This window comes from Elephantulus edwardii, unplaced genomic scaffold, assembly GCF_000299155.1.
Source record: "Elephantulus edwardii isolate Elephantulus edwardi_28Jun2011 unplaced genomic scaffold, EleEdw1.0 scaffold00013, whole genome shotgun sequence".
NCBI lineage: Eukaryota > Metazoa > Chordata > Mammalia > Macroscelidea > Macroscelididae > Elephantulus > Elephantulus edwardii.
The window spans coordinates 5,743,853-5,758,169 of record NW_006399763.1 but is presented as its reverse complement, the minus strand read 5'-3'; the positions used below and the strand labels follow the sequence as shown (position 1 = coordinate 5,758,169).

Here is a 14,317-nt window from a genome sequence, read left to right as displayed (position 1 = left end):
GGACCCTATGTACAAGAGCTCTGAATCCTCTATCCCATGCCAACCTCTCTGTCTCTGATACTCCTACTCCCATTACCCCAATCACCGAATCTATCCGTCTCATTGAGGGTTTTCCTCTCCTGTTCTATCCCTCAACTCTTCCAAACATGATGTCCCTCTCCAAGGACCGTTGCAACATGCCCAAAGTATGTCAGATAAAGCTTCAGAATCTTTGACTCTAAGGAGCATTCCAGCTTCATGCTCTCCAGGACAGAACTCTTTGTTCTCTTAGCAGACCATGGTACATTCAACATTCTTCTCCAGCACCACAGCTCAAAGGCATCAATTCTCTTTCTATCATCCCTAGTCCCTGTCCAGCTCTCTGACACATAGCACACGATTGCGAAGAGGATGACCTGGATCAGGTGAATCTTAGTGTCCAGCCTGATGTCGTTACTCTACAGAACTGGGGAGAGGTCCCTGACAGCTGACTTTCCTGATACTGAGGTGCTTCCTCAGAAAGCTGGACATAGAAATTACATATGACCCAGCTATTCCACTACTTGCAATATACCCTGAGAATATGAGAACTGAGACACAAACTGAGATTTGTACACTAATGGTCCTGGCAGCATTATCTACCATTGCAAGAAAATGGAAACAGCCCAAATGTCCAACCACAAAAGAATGGATTGGGAAATTATGGTACATTCACACAATGGAATACTATGCAGCACTCAAGAGCAATAACTTTGTAAATTATTACCTAACTTGGGAGGGACTAGAAAACATTATGCTGCGTGAACTAACTCAGTCACACAAGGATAAATATTGTATAAAACTGTTATTATGGAATGAGTGTAAGGATCCTGGAGGGGTGGGAAAGGTTGGAAGCAGAGGGATGTGGATGTGCAGGGGGAAGAGGTGATTAATCATATGGCTGTCCAATTTCATGGGTAAGGGGTGAGGGAAATTGAAAGAATTTGTTCAAATTTGTATTCTAATTTTGTAAATAAACTAGTAGGAAAAAAATTAAGACATTGAAAATAAAAAAAAAAAAAGTGTTGATTGTGGAGCCAAGCAAACAGACTTAACTATCTCTTCACTATCCATAATGATGCTGTATATTGGCCCAGTAGTGAGAATCTTTGTTTTCTTGATGTTGAGCTTCAATCCATATTGAAGGCTGCAGTCCTTTACCTTCTGCAACAAGCGCTTCGGGTCCTCCTCAGTTTTAGCAAGTAAGGTTGTGTCATCTATATAACGCGGGTTGTTGATGAATCTTCCACCAATACTGATGCCACATTCCTTCTCGTGCAGCCCAGAGTCTTGGATGATCTGTTCTGCATACAGATTGAAAAGGTATGGACACAAAATACATTCCTGGCAGACACCCTTCCCGATTTTGAACCATATAGTGTCTTCTTGCTCTGTTCTGACTACTGCCTTTTGGTCCAAGTATAGGTTTCGCATAAGCACAATCAAATGTTCTGGGATCCCCATTCTTCCCAGAGTCAGCCATAGCTTGTTGTGATCCACATAGTCAAAGCATTTGCGTAGTCAATGAAGCATAGACAGACATTCCTCAGGTATCCGCTTTCTGCCAAGATCCAACATTCGTTATAATATCTCTACTACCACAGCTTCTTCTAAACCCAGTCTGCACATTTTGCAGTTCTCTGTTGACGTGTTGCTCCAGTCGTTTTGGATAATTTTCAGCGGAATCTTGCTTGCATGTGTACTACTTGTCTTTATTATTTAATTATGACTGCAAGATTAAGGGGGAGAAAGTAATTAGTAAAGTAGATGAGTTCCTTGTGGGACTGGCATTTAATGTACTGTGAGGGATCTATCAAATAAACCTTTTGGGACTTGGAGAATATGCACAATTCCCCTCTTACTTTTTAAGCCTTTTGTGCTTTATGAGAGACGGCGAAAAGGAAATATTCAGACTCTTGAAGAGAAGAATAGGCACTTGTGTTTACAAACAAGAACAGAGATCACCTCGTTATGAAGTTGACCAAGCCACTCAAATGCAGGGCTGGAAGAGTCCTAATTGCTGGGCGGCCCGGATACGACGGGGTGCGCCTCTCTCATCCTTCTCCAGGCGGGGTTCGTGGTTAAGTCATTCACTCTGACAGCCTGGCAAAGACTGGGAGAGGTCAACGAATCCGCAGGGGACTGATGGCACAAACACCGGAGGCTCTGTCGAAACAAGGCTGGGCTAAGCCTCCCGGCCCAGAAAGGGGGATGCAGCCTCAGGAGACGCGCTGTTCAGTGTGTCCAGCAGGTGTCGCTGCCGCGCGGCCTGTGTGCGCCGCCAGGTTGGCCTCCCCGGGGATTCCCGAAGCGAGCGCCTCACCTGCACTCGCACCCCGCTCCGCCGCCGCCTCACGGGGGCGCTGTGCCGCTGCCGGGCTGCTGCCGGGGACGGGCCGCGGGCGCTCACAGTCGGCGCTGCCCGCGTCCTCTCGCTCTCGGCCGTGCCCCGCGCAGGCGGCCAGGGGGCGGGGTCCGACGTTGCGCTGGGAAAGGCGGGCGAGCTGGCACCCCAGGATGTTCTTCCCCAAGGGCCAGCCCGCAGAAAGGGCAGCGTCCGAGCCACCGGCGGACGAGAAGATGCCGCTGTCGTCGTCGCCCCCTCGGGGAGAGTCCGGGGAGTGCAGCCCATCCAAGGCCCCCAAGAAGCACAGCTCCTTCCACATCTGGCGCTCCAAGAAGAAGCAGCAGCCTTCCCCGACCGAGTGTGGAGTGTTCATCCCGCACCCGCCCTCCGCGCTCCTCGAGGAGGCCAGGTAAGTGCCGCCGTCCTGATGCCCCATCCCACCTCCTCCTAGAGCAGCTCAGCCCTCCACTCCTGTCCCCTGGCCCCCGTCCTCTCCACCCTCAGCGCCACCAGACACCCCCCCCCCCGATGAAAGCCCAGGGGTCCTCTCCTCCCCCCCACCCCCGGGGCAGAACTTCAACAGGGTCCCAGACACTCAGATGGGGCCACTGCAGGTGGACCAACACCTAGGTGGTCGCTGCCTCTAACCCAGCACCTGGGAGAGAAACTTGTGCCCATTGTTCTATTTATGAAGTCTCTGCACTGTTGATCTGTAAGCTCAGAAGGTCTGGAGGATAGTCAAGAGTTATAACCATAATCAATGATGATATAATCTCTACCGTGGGCTTATGTAATACTTTTGGTAACTCTGCTTTTAGTGTGCAGCTCTTGGAACACTCTGCAGGTATAATACTTCATGATCAGGATGGGAGAGGAAGTGTCAGGGAGGGTTACTCCTTTCGTGAATGGAGATACTGAGAAAGGCTGGCTTGTCTGCAGTGAAATGGGCAGGCAGGACGTCGTTATTACAGATTTAATGGCTTTTGTGACTTTTTCACAATTTTGTGGTGGTTTGATCCTCAATGTTCATTTTTACTGTCAGAATTGATAGGGATTACAATCAGTTGGAAATAACAGAAAATTTATGTAACTAGGAAGATACGGAATGTTTTTTCATGGAAGACAGTTGGTAATGTCTAGAAAATGTTTCTTTATATGTTTCTGAAATAAATTGGTGTGACATTGAGGGCCAGGCTAGTGTTGTATTCATGCAATTTCAAAAGATTTTCCTCTTTTAGTTTAAAAGGTTAATTTTTCAGTCTTTTTTCATGAATTTAGTAAAAAATTGCTGAACACCAGGCACTTTTAGCAAAGTATAAATCTTGTTCATTGCAGTTGAGTTTGGATTTGACTCACAGCTGACCCTCTAAAGGTTTTCCAAGGCTATACATTGCATGGGAGGAAATTTTTGGTCTTTCTCATGTGGAAACACTTGTGCATTCAAATAGCTAGAGAGGCACTGCTTCTGGCTCAGCAGCACGACTCCTTGGGACTGTGCCACCAAGACTCTAAGTAGCAAGTGTTAGAAAATACAGAGCAATGAGAGTATTGTCTGTCCCCAAAGATTCTTTGGAGTCACTAGAAGAGACCAAAAAGAAACAGGAGCAAATGCAATAATGAGTGCCTGCATGGATGAGAGTTTCTAGGAAGGTCTCCTAAGGAGGAGAATGACTGGAGTGGATTAGTCAGACCCAAAAGGGGAGGGAACAGTTCCAGGTAAGCTTGCACCATGAGCAGTGACAACCCTAGGAAAATAATGTACAGTACTTCCCAGGAAGCACAAAAGAGGCAGTCTGTAGATGTGACAGGTGAGAGGGGAGGAATGGTAAGACAGAAGATACATTTTTTTCCCTTCTGTTTTATCATCCATAGTGGTAACAGGAACAACAAATTTTGTCTATACAAAGACTTACAATGCAAAATCTAGATTGACATTTCTAACAAAATAGTTATCTGTTGAATTTCTAACCAAATGCCATAAGTAACAGTGAGTGTTTCGCCCCCATTCACTCAGTAGCGATGTTAAACATTTCCATTTCAAGGTGTTCTTTTTTATCTGACCTGCTTCCATCATCAACTGTCAATCAAAATACAGATGTAGATAATTTATTCAAATAAAAATAATTTAGACTATCATTTAAATAGAAGTTTTGCTTCTCTACTTGAGCCTCTTTTTTCATTTCAATTTGGAAAGCACACATTCTTTCTACTGGAACTAAGATGAATATTCCAAAAACTAAATGTACTGATTTGTCTTTGGAGTATTTTTGAAAGGAGATCATCTTTAGAATATTCCATTAATTTCTAGAAGAGAGTATCTATTTCTGGTCAGAACCCACCCATAGGTGACCCTCTGGCAGGTTTTCAGAGACAGTTAAGCACACTGGAAGAGACTGCCCATCCTTCTCCCGCAGAGCAGCTGGTGGCCTCACACTGCCTTTGGGATGGCAGCACAGCTTCTTGCCATTAGGCCACCAGAGCTCTCTAAACCACAGTTAGGTTTCTTTAGATTTCTTTTCAGTTTCTGGCCAATGTCGCTCTTTTGTGCCATCTGATAATTTCTGCTCACTTCTGTGGGGGACCTGGAGGTGGTGGAGCTTGTCTGGTTATGCAGGGTGGCCCTTTGCATGAATGAGTAGGTGTGATCAGGCAGCTCCATTTACTTGTGGGGCTCATTTGATTAATATAATGGGCTTTCTGTCAGACAACAATGAATCAATACTCTTGCTATGTAACTGTAGGCATCCTACTTCTCACTCTAAATCTCAGTTTTTTTTCCTTTGTAAATGAAAACAATAGTAATTCTTACAGGGACTATTGGAATTATAAATCAGAGTTTATGTGATTAAATATAAGACCTTTTTACACAATATTTGGCACAAAGTAGAAACTCAGGTAATATAAAACTGTGATCATTTTCATTATAAAAGCCAGGAGGTACAACAGAAGAAAAATAGAGTAACAATGTTAGATGGGAAGGGGGAAACCATCTTTTCCTAGAACCACTTACCATTTCAGTGATGGGTAAAGTTTATTGATTAAAAATTTCTGTGTTCTGCAAATATATTAGATCTAGTATGTATGCATTGGACAGTTGCACAGTGAGTAGGCATGATAGAAAGAGAATTGATGCCTTTGAGTTGTGGTGCTGGAGAAGAGTGTTGAATATGCCATGGACTGCTAGGAGAACAAACAGGTTTGTTCTGGGGAAGGTGAAGCCAGAATGCTCCTTGGAGGCAAGGATTCTGAAGCTTTTTCTGACATACTTTGGGCAGGAGGGACTGGTCCTTGGAGAGGGACATCATATTTGGGAGAGGGAAGGAACGGTGCAGGAGAGGAAGACCCTCAGTGAGATGGATCGATTCCGTGATTGGGGTGGTGGGAATTAGTGTGTCGGAGATGGCACAGGATAGGGCAGTGTTTAAGGCTCTTGTACACAGGGTCACTATGAGTCGCAAGTGACTCGACGACACATAACAACAGCGAAAATGAATGCTTTAAAACTAATACCTGTCACATTTTTCTTTACATGAAATAATTTGAATATGGCTTCTTCATTCCCTGAAATTCATATGTAACTTTTTTTTTTTTCCAGCTTGGTTTTGGTAAACTCATTGGTACAATGTTATTTTTCCATGGAAATAAAGTAGCTGCTCTTTGAGTCAGCCTTAGGTCTTACCTTCAGTCAGTCTAGTGGTGTGTATAGAAGGGAATGGCAAGCCTTGAGCAGACTCCCTTTAGCAGCTATGAATGATACCATCATTTACATGGGTTTACACTTTGATTTAGAAAGTGGATTTTTTATGTAGGTTGAAATGCCTGTTCTACTTACTATTATACTCAGCTATGACATCCTAGGAAAGTTTTAAACCTCTTTGTATGTTACTTTCTTCATCCTCAAAATGGACATAATAAATAGGTTCTCATAAAAATGAAAATGTTACTTCACATGCAGTGTTCAAGACAGTGACTGGTACTTTGTGAGTCCTCAATAAATCTTAGCTGTTGCTCTTATTCTTATTACTGTGCTTCCCTTTGGGTAGTACTGAGTAGTAATTTTATTAACTCCCCTCCCCCCATGTAGTAGAAATGGTGGTTTCTTTTTTTAAATTTTTCCTCCAGTGTTCCTTTGATTAAAAATGGGCTATTAGCTAAAAGTCAATGCAATGAATTAAAAAAGACCATCATAAAAATGAATTGAACCCTGAACCTAGAAGCAGATATTAATGTTCTCTGCTGTGTGAGAAAGAAGTGGATGTACCTTGTAATCGTCTGAAAATCAGCAGACCTAGTTTCAATGGAGGAGTATAGCCAGTGCCAAAGGGCAGAGTATCTTCAATGGATGGGCGGAGACCTAACTTGGAATCAAGGTACCAGCTCAAGTTTCAGATCTGTAAACTTCTCTTGCATTTTTTGTTATTTAGTGGACCTTTTACACCTATAACAACAACAATAAGAAGCACGCAACTAATCACTGTATATATCATTAGAAGGCTGTGAGGCTACAAAACAAAATAATAGCATTGTCTTCCGGTTGATGCTAACTCATAGCAACCCCACATGTTACAATGGACAGCTGCTGCTCCCCAAGACTTTATTGGTTAAATCTCTACAGGGGCTTATCACCAGGCCTTGCCTTTGTGTTATCGTTCAAAAACTCTCATTGTCATTGAGTTAGAACTGACTCATGGTTGACCCTCCATTGAGTTTCTTAGGCTGTAGGTCACATGGGAGGAGATTGCCCATCTTTCTCTTGCAGAACCATTGATGCATCCAGACCATCAGAAAGGCATAGCAACATGGCTCTCTATGGGCTACACCACTAGAGTCCCTGTGGTGGGTTCAAACCACCAACAGCTGAGTGTAAATGTCTTGTACCACCCAGGAAACACATGCTGAGGTTTGTTTTTGCTTTTAGGTACCATCGAGTCAACTCTGACTCATAGTCATCCAGCAGACACCATTTTCCTGATCTTCCTATGCCATTCTCATAATCTTCCATTGTTGCAGTCACTGTGTGAATCCATCTCACTGAAAATCGATCCTCTTTTGCACAGTATTATCTGGAAGACTTTGTTTTCCTTCAGAGAATGATTTTTCAAAATATCTTAGAAAAACATCTTGGAACTATAAAATGTTAGTCCTCATCATTTATATATTTATATTTGATTCTAGTTTTCAGTCTTTTGTGACTGGTTTAATGTTTGGAACTCTAAAAAGGCTTAATCATTTTTTTAAACATAAAATACTTAGCCAGATAAGTCTGTTTTTTGCCCAAGCCATGGTTTTGTTTTGTTTTTTTTTTAATTGCTTCCTGTTCATCTGAATGTTGGGCAATGAATAAGGATGACAGAAGATGAATCAATGCCTTTGAGTTGTGGTGTTGGAGAATAGTACTCAATATCCCATGGACTGCCAAAAAACAAACAGTCTATCTTGGAGGAGGTACAACCAGGATGCTTCATAGAGGGAGAGATGGTGAAACTTGGTCGCACATAGTTTGGGTATGTTCTCAGGAGGGGCCAGTCCTTGAAAACAGAAAAGAGAGGAAGACCTTCAACTTGACACATTAACTGTAACTGTGGACTTGAGCATGATGGAAATCTGAGGATGGTACAAGATAGGGCAAGATTCTAATCTCCTGTTTCTAGGATCACTATGAGTTGTAGTCAACTCAATAGCACTTAACAACAATGTTAAATTTAAAGTGATTGTCATGAATTGAATGTGTGGAATATATGTTAACTTGGCTAGGCCATAAGTTTTTGTGGTTTGGTAGATTTGTGATAATTTAGTTTGGCAGATCATTGATGTAATCATCTCCGTGATGTGATGTGATGTGATTGTTGTTGTTGTTGTATACCATAAAGTCAGAACTGACCTATAGCTGACACTCCAGTCAGTTTTCAGTTGGCAGTCACCAATCCTTCTGCTGCTGGGTGTCTGGTGGCCTCTAACCATGTGCCTTCAGCATTGCAACACAGCTTCTCGACATGATTATCCTCCACTTATATTTTGTTGTAAATTCTATCCTCTAGTGGTGTGCACTTCCTAAACAACATGTCTCTGAAAACTCTATGAACTTTGATAAATATCAATAGTTATAGAAAGGCTTCAGGCCTTTTCTTCATAGGGTCGCTATGAGTCATGCTTGACTTGAAGGTTATCAGTAACATCACACATGATCTTAATAAGGAGCTGTGGTGGCATAGTTCATAGCATATTGGGCTGCTAACCAAAAGATTTTGCATCTCTAGCCATTCAAATCCATCAGTAGCTCTAGGAGAAAAAAATAGGCAGTTTCCTCTCATTAATATTTACTACCTTAGAATCCTGCTGGAGGTTCTGTGCCTAGGAACTGGCTGGATTGCAGTGAGTTTTTTAGTTTGATGGCATTATTGAGGCAAGATTTTAGACAGTTTTATTTATTTTTTTTATATACCATCAAGCTGAGACTGACTCATAGCTAACCCTTCAGTAGGCTTTAGTGGCTATAAATTATATGAGAAGAGATTGCCTATCTTCTCTTAAGGAGCAGCTGGTGGATTAGAACTGCTTGACTTTGTGTTGGCTATGCAACTTTTTATCTATTAGACCACCAGTTTGAATCTACCATCTGCTCCAAGGAAGAAAGACGGACTATCTCCTTCTGTGCTATTTAGAACTTTTGTGCTGGAGGATAAGCTATGAGTTGGTTCTGACTCATTGACACTGAGTTGTTATATAGTTGGGCAAGATAAAATCTACAGGATTAGATTGCATCTTGAAGAAATTGTTTTTGAGATAGAAAGGGGACTAAACAAGCAGGTGAATCAGATAACCACTAAGAAAGAAAAGTCAGAAGCAGAATTCATCCTTGGGATCTAGGGTCCTAGTGCTGAGAACCTCCTAGACCTTGGGAAGATTCTTGCCAAGATACAGGTAGGAATACTGGGCTTGCAGGTGTTGAAAGAGTTAAGGATCATCACCCAGAGCCAACTGAAAGAGAAAGCTTTCCCCTAGAGTTGGCAAGCTGAATTATGATGACTAATAGCCTCCTAACCTGTGAAAGAACACATTTCTGTTTGTTAGAGCCAGCCACTTGTGGTATTTAAGTTATAGCAGTGTTGAGATACTAAGTACTAAGGCTCTTGTTTATATTGGTTTATGTCCCTTATTTAGTTTATACAAACATGAGAGTTTTAAATTTAAGGTTTATTTTGTTTCATTATTGATAGGCCAGGAATTTAGATTTTAGCTCTAACTTACTGGCAACAAGTTAGAGAAGTTACATTACTTCTCTGATTTCAGTTTCATGGTCTGTGACCAAACTCTTAGCATTATTTTTGTTATTATTGTCATGTGCCATCAAGTTGGCAAACAACACACTATATCTAAAACAACATAGGGCCTGGCAGATAACAAATGATAAAAAATTATAGTAGCTCTGAGACCATCCTGCAGTGGGAAAAGCATGAACTTTTATGCTAGACACTCTCAGTGGTAAATCAGTTTGCCACCATTTGGGTAAATTTTTAACTTTTTTTATGTCAGTTTCTATATCTATAAAATGAAAAGAATAACACCTTACAGGAATCTATGAAGATTGTATAATATATATGTAAAGCATTTAGCTCAACCAATGCAGCTTGTTGTTGTTGTTATGTGCCGTCGAGTCGTTTGCGACTTATAGTGACCCTATGTACAACAGCCCTAAACCCTGCTCTATCCTGTGCCAATTGCATTGCCTCTGACACACCCATCCCGATTACCCCAGTCACTGAATCAATCCACCTCATAGAGGGTCTTCCCCTCCTGCGCTGTCTCTCTACCCTACCAAGCATGATGTCCCTCTCCAAAGACCTGTCTCTCCTTACAACATGTCCAAAGTATGTCACACGAAGCCCAAGAATCCAATGCAGCTACTCCATAATTTAAACACATGGAAGTAGATGTGACAGTTGCATTAAGAGTTATTGTAAGATGGGGAGGCAATGTTTGAAAAGATTGTCTCTGTTCTCCCAGATCTGCAATAAAGTGCTTTGGATATTGGGAAGAAGAAAAAAAGAGTTATTGTAGTTGTGCTTGTTTGTGTAATAGTTGTTATTGTTGTTAGGTGCCATCGAGTCACTTATGACTCATAGTGACCCTATGTACAACATCCCTAAACCCTCTCTATCTTGTGCCACTAGCACTGCCTCCAACACACCCATCCCGATTACCCCAGTCGCTGAATCAATCCACCACATAGAGGGTCTTCCTCTCCTGTGCTGTCCCTCCACCCTCCCAAGCATGATGTCCCTCTCTAAGGACCTCTCCCTCCTTACAACATGTCCAAAGTATGTCAAACTGAAGCCTCAGAATCCTTGCCTCCAAAGAGCAGCCAGGTTTAACCCTTTTCAGGATAAATCTGTTTGTTTTCTTAGCAGTCCATGGCACACTCAATACTCTTCTCCAGCACCACAGCTCAAAGGCATCAATTCTCCTTCTATCCTCAGTCATTGTCCAACTCTCTGACACATAACAAGTGATTGCAAAGACCATGGCCTGTATCAGACACATCTTAGTCTCCAGAGTGACACCATTCAGTGCCTTGGAGAGGTCCCTAACAGCAGATGTTTCCATGGCAATACGTCTTTTAATTTCCTGGCTGCTGGTGCCAAGAGTGTTGACTGTGGAGCCAAGCAAACTAAAGTTGTTACCAAACTCAATCTCTTTACCATCCATCCTGATACTGCCAATTGGTCCAGTGGTGAGAATCTTTTTTTCTTGACATTGAGCCTCAATCCATATTGAAAACTGCAGTCCTTCACCCTTTGCAGCAAGTGCTTCAGGTTCTCCTCAGTTTCAGCCAGCAGGGTTGTGTCATCTGCATAATGCAGATTGTTGATGGATTTTTCACCAATCCTGACCCCACACTTCTCCTCATAGAGCCCAGCCTCCTGGATAATCTGCTCTGCACACAGATTGAAAAGGTATGGGGATAGGACACATCCCTGGTGTACACCCTTCCCTATTTGGAACCATACAGTGTTTCCTTGCTCTGTTCTGATGACTACCTCTTGGTCCAAGTATTGGTTTTGCATTAGCAGGATCAAGTGTTCTGGGATTCCCATTCTTCTCAGAATTAGCTACAGTTTGTTGTGATCCACATAGCCAAACACCTTTGCATAATCAATGAAACACAGATAGACATTCCTCTGGTATTTCCTGCTTTCAGCTAAGATCCATTTAACATCAGCTACAATATTCCTAGTACCACAACCTCTTCTAAACCCAGCCTGGACTTCTGGCAGTTCTCTGCTGATGTGCTGTTCCAGTTGTTTTTGGATCATCTTCAGTAGAATCTTGGTTGCATGTGATGTGAAATCGATGATATTGTTCTGTAGTTTCCACACTCTGTTGAGTTACCTTTCTTTGGAACGGGAACAAATATAGATCTCTTCTAGTCAGTTGGCCAAGTGTTGTTCTCCAGATTTCTTGGCACAACTTGGTAAGTACATCCAGGGATGTATCTGATAGCTGAAATACATCAATTGGTGTATCATCTATTCCTGGGGCCTTATTTTTTGCTATTTCCTTCAAAGCAGCCTGAACTTCTTCCTTCGTCACAATAGGCTCTTGGTCAAATGTTACTTCATGAAATTCTTCTGTGTCTGCCAATTCCTTTTGATACAGTGGCTCAGTAGACTCAGTATATTCTTTCCATTTTCTTTTTAATACTTCCTGGGTCATTTAATATTCTGCCTAAAGCATTCTTGATTATAGCAACTCGAGGTTTGAATTTGTTCTTCCGTTCCTTGAGCTTAAGAAATGTTCAACTAGTTCGGCCGTTTTGATTTTCTGAGGAGTCAAATTAATAATTACTTTTTTTTTTTCTACTTTGGAAGTAGAGTTAAACAGATGACTTAAGGATCCTAAAGGCTCAGGTGCCACCAGATCTGTCACCCCTTTATGCCTTTTGATTGTTAGTGCTACTTTAGAAGAGTCTAAATACATCTTATTTAGTAATCAAAGATGAATGTTGTTTTTGGAAGTTAGAGGAGTATCTCCAGAACTGCATTTGTAGCCTAAATTTATAGGATATAAATAATATAAATTTATATTAATATAGGATAATCTTTGTCATTTATCTCTATTAGTAGATCACTTCAGCACCCTCTGTTTCTATACTTGCAGTCACAAAACTACTCAGTCTGCATAAAAGCAGCAGTAGGTGCCTTGTTAAAGACCTGTAGAAGACTGTTGAGACTTGTGTTTATTTCTTTTTTATTTTTTACCTTTTGGTCATAAATCTTATTTGTAAGGACGAAGCGGAGACTTGCTGCTTTATCATCTGCATGTGATCAAATTAATGTTGTAAAGCTATTAAGAAACAAAACACAAACCCATCCAGTCAGAACTCATAGCAAATTTCCCAGGTTATAGATCACATGGGAGGAGATTGGTCATCTTTCTCCTGAGCAGCCACTGGTAGGTTCTAACCACCAGAAAAGTGCTGTCTTTATATAGGTTTATTTACCCAAAAAAAGTTATTTAGAGTATGTGGCTAACTTGATGTCTTCTGTACGTTTGTTAAAATAATTCCGTGAGGTGGTATTTCTGTCAAGAAGAGTGGTACAGTATTGCCTGTTCTTGAAGCAAGTTGTTTTTCTTAATAACAGCCTGTCTTTTTATAACAAATTACTTGGCCCATCCAACAGATGCCTTTCTAGATATTTATTTTGGGAAAATGAATTCTGGACTTTTTCCCAGAAGGGTTTGAAATTTGAATTCAGTATCTTGTCCCTAAGAATTTTTAAGGCGAAGAATGTGTTTGAATGTCTGGCTCTTGTGGGAGTTTGGCAAGAAAGACCAGTCAATTGTTTGTGGCTCTCGTTAGCTCACTTATAGCTCACCTAACACAGAATTTGATTAGGCAAACCCAAATGCCTCACCACAATACCTCTGTGGAATCACATTTATGAGAGAAGAGGTCTTCACACCAGAGTAAGCACTTGTTTGGTGGTGTTTTCCCAGCAGGCTGTACATCTGCTGGATCGGCTTGTTCAGTGGGACTAAAGCAATGACAGAGACCTCTCTGTAGGAGATCATTTTGACAAAGTACTGGGAGACTTCAAGGATGTTTAATGAGGCAGAGAAGTCAAAGATCATCTGTGATGTTCCAACTTCTCCCACTAGTGAATTGTATATAAGACCAAATATAGATTATACCCTCCCCCAGGTTAATCACTGCAGTTATTACTGCCTTTTTTACTTCCCAAGAATAAATTTATTTAATTTCATAAACAGAAATTGTAACATATATAGGAAAGAAAATGAATTTTTTATATTAGACAACTCCTGTGTTACATAGTATAGAGAAATATGCAAATTCATAGAACATACACATTGAAATGCTGGAAAAATTTTGTTAAATCAGAAATTCAGAAGCCAGTGTTATAAATGACAGTTAGTGCAGGAAAAAAATGAAACAGAATTAACAAGTGTGTTTTATTTTTTTTCTTCTCATAAACTGCAACTAAATAAGTAAAAGTACATTACTGTTAAACTTGGCAAAATATTCTGTGGTGAAGAAAATTGGCTGCAGGCTTTATTTATTATTGTTATAAGACATTTCAAGCCCATGGTTCAAACTTAATCTCACTTATTAGAAGCTTGGGTTGTTATATCCCACAGAGTAGAGTGTGATGAGAAATTATATCCCAAAGATGATACAAGAAGTATGGCATAAAGACAGCACGTATAATATACCTCTTAGTTTGTAAACTGATTAGCTAATAAGCAGGAGTATTATTTCGGATACTTGCTTGTATTCTTTAGTTAGATAAGGTTTTTGTTTATAAGGATAAATGGAAAATATAATAAGAATTTGGGGAGCTCTGGTGGCCTAGTGGTAAGGAGCTGCAACTACAATCCCAGAGGCACACGGTTCGAAGCCACCAGATGCTCTGCCGGGGAAGGAGGGACAAT

General features: G+C 41.3%; 1 protein-coding gene across 1 annotated transcript in view; it reads left to right on the top strand.

Moving 5' to 3' along the window:
* The first annotated feature begins 2,598 nt into the window (after positions 1-2,598).
* Positions 2,599-14,317, top strand: part of AIM1 (absent in melanoma 1) — a 308,315-nt gene continuing 296,596 nt past the window's right edge. Inside the window, exon 1 of the mRNA XM_006881177.1 lies at positions 2,599-2,774. Coding sequence (XP_006881239.1) covers positions 2,599-2,774 — 176 coding nt within the window. The remainder of the gene's footprint in view (positions 2,775-14,317) is intronic.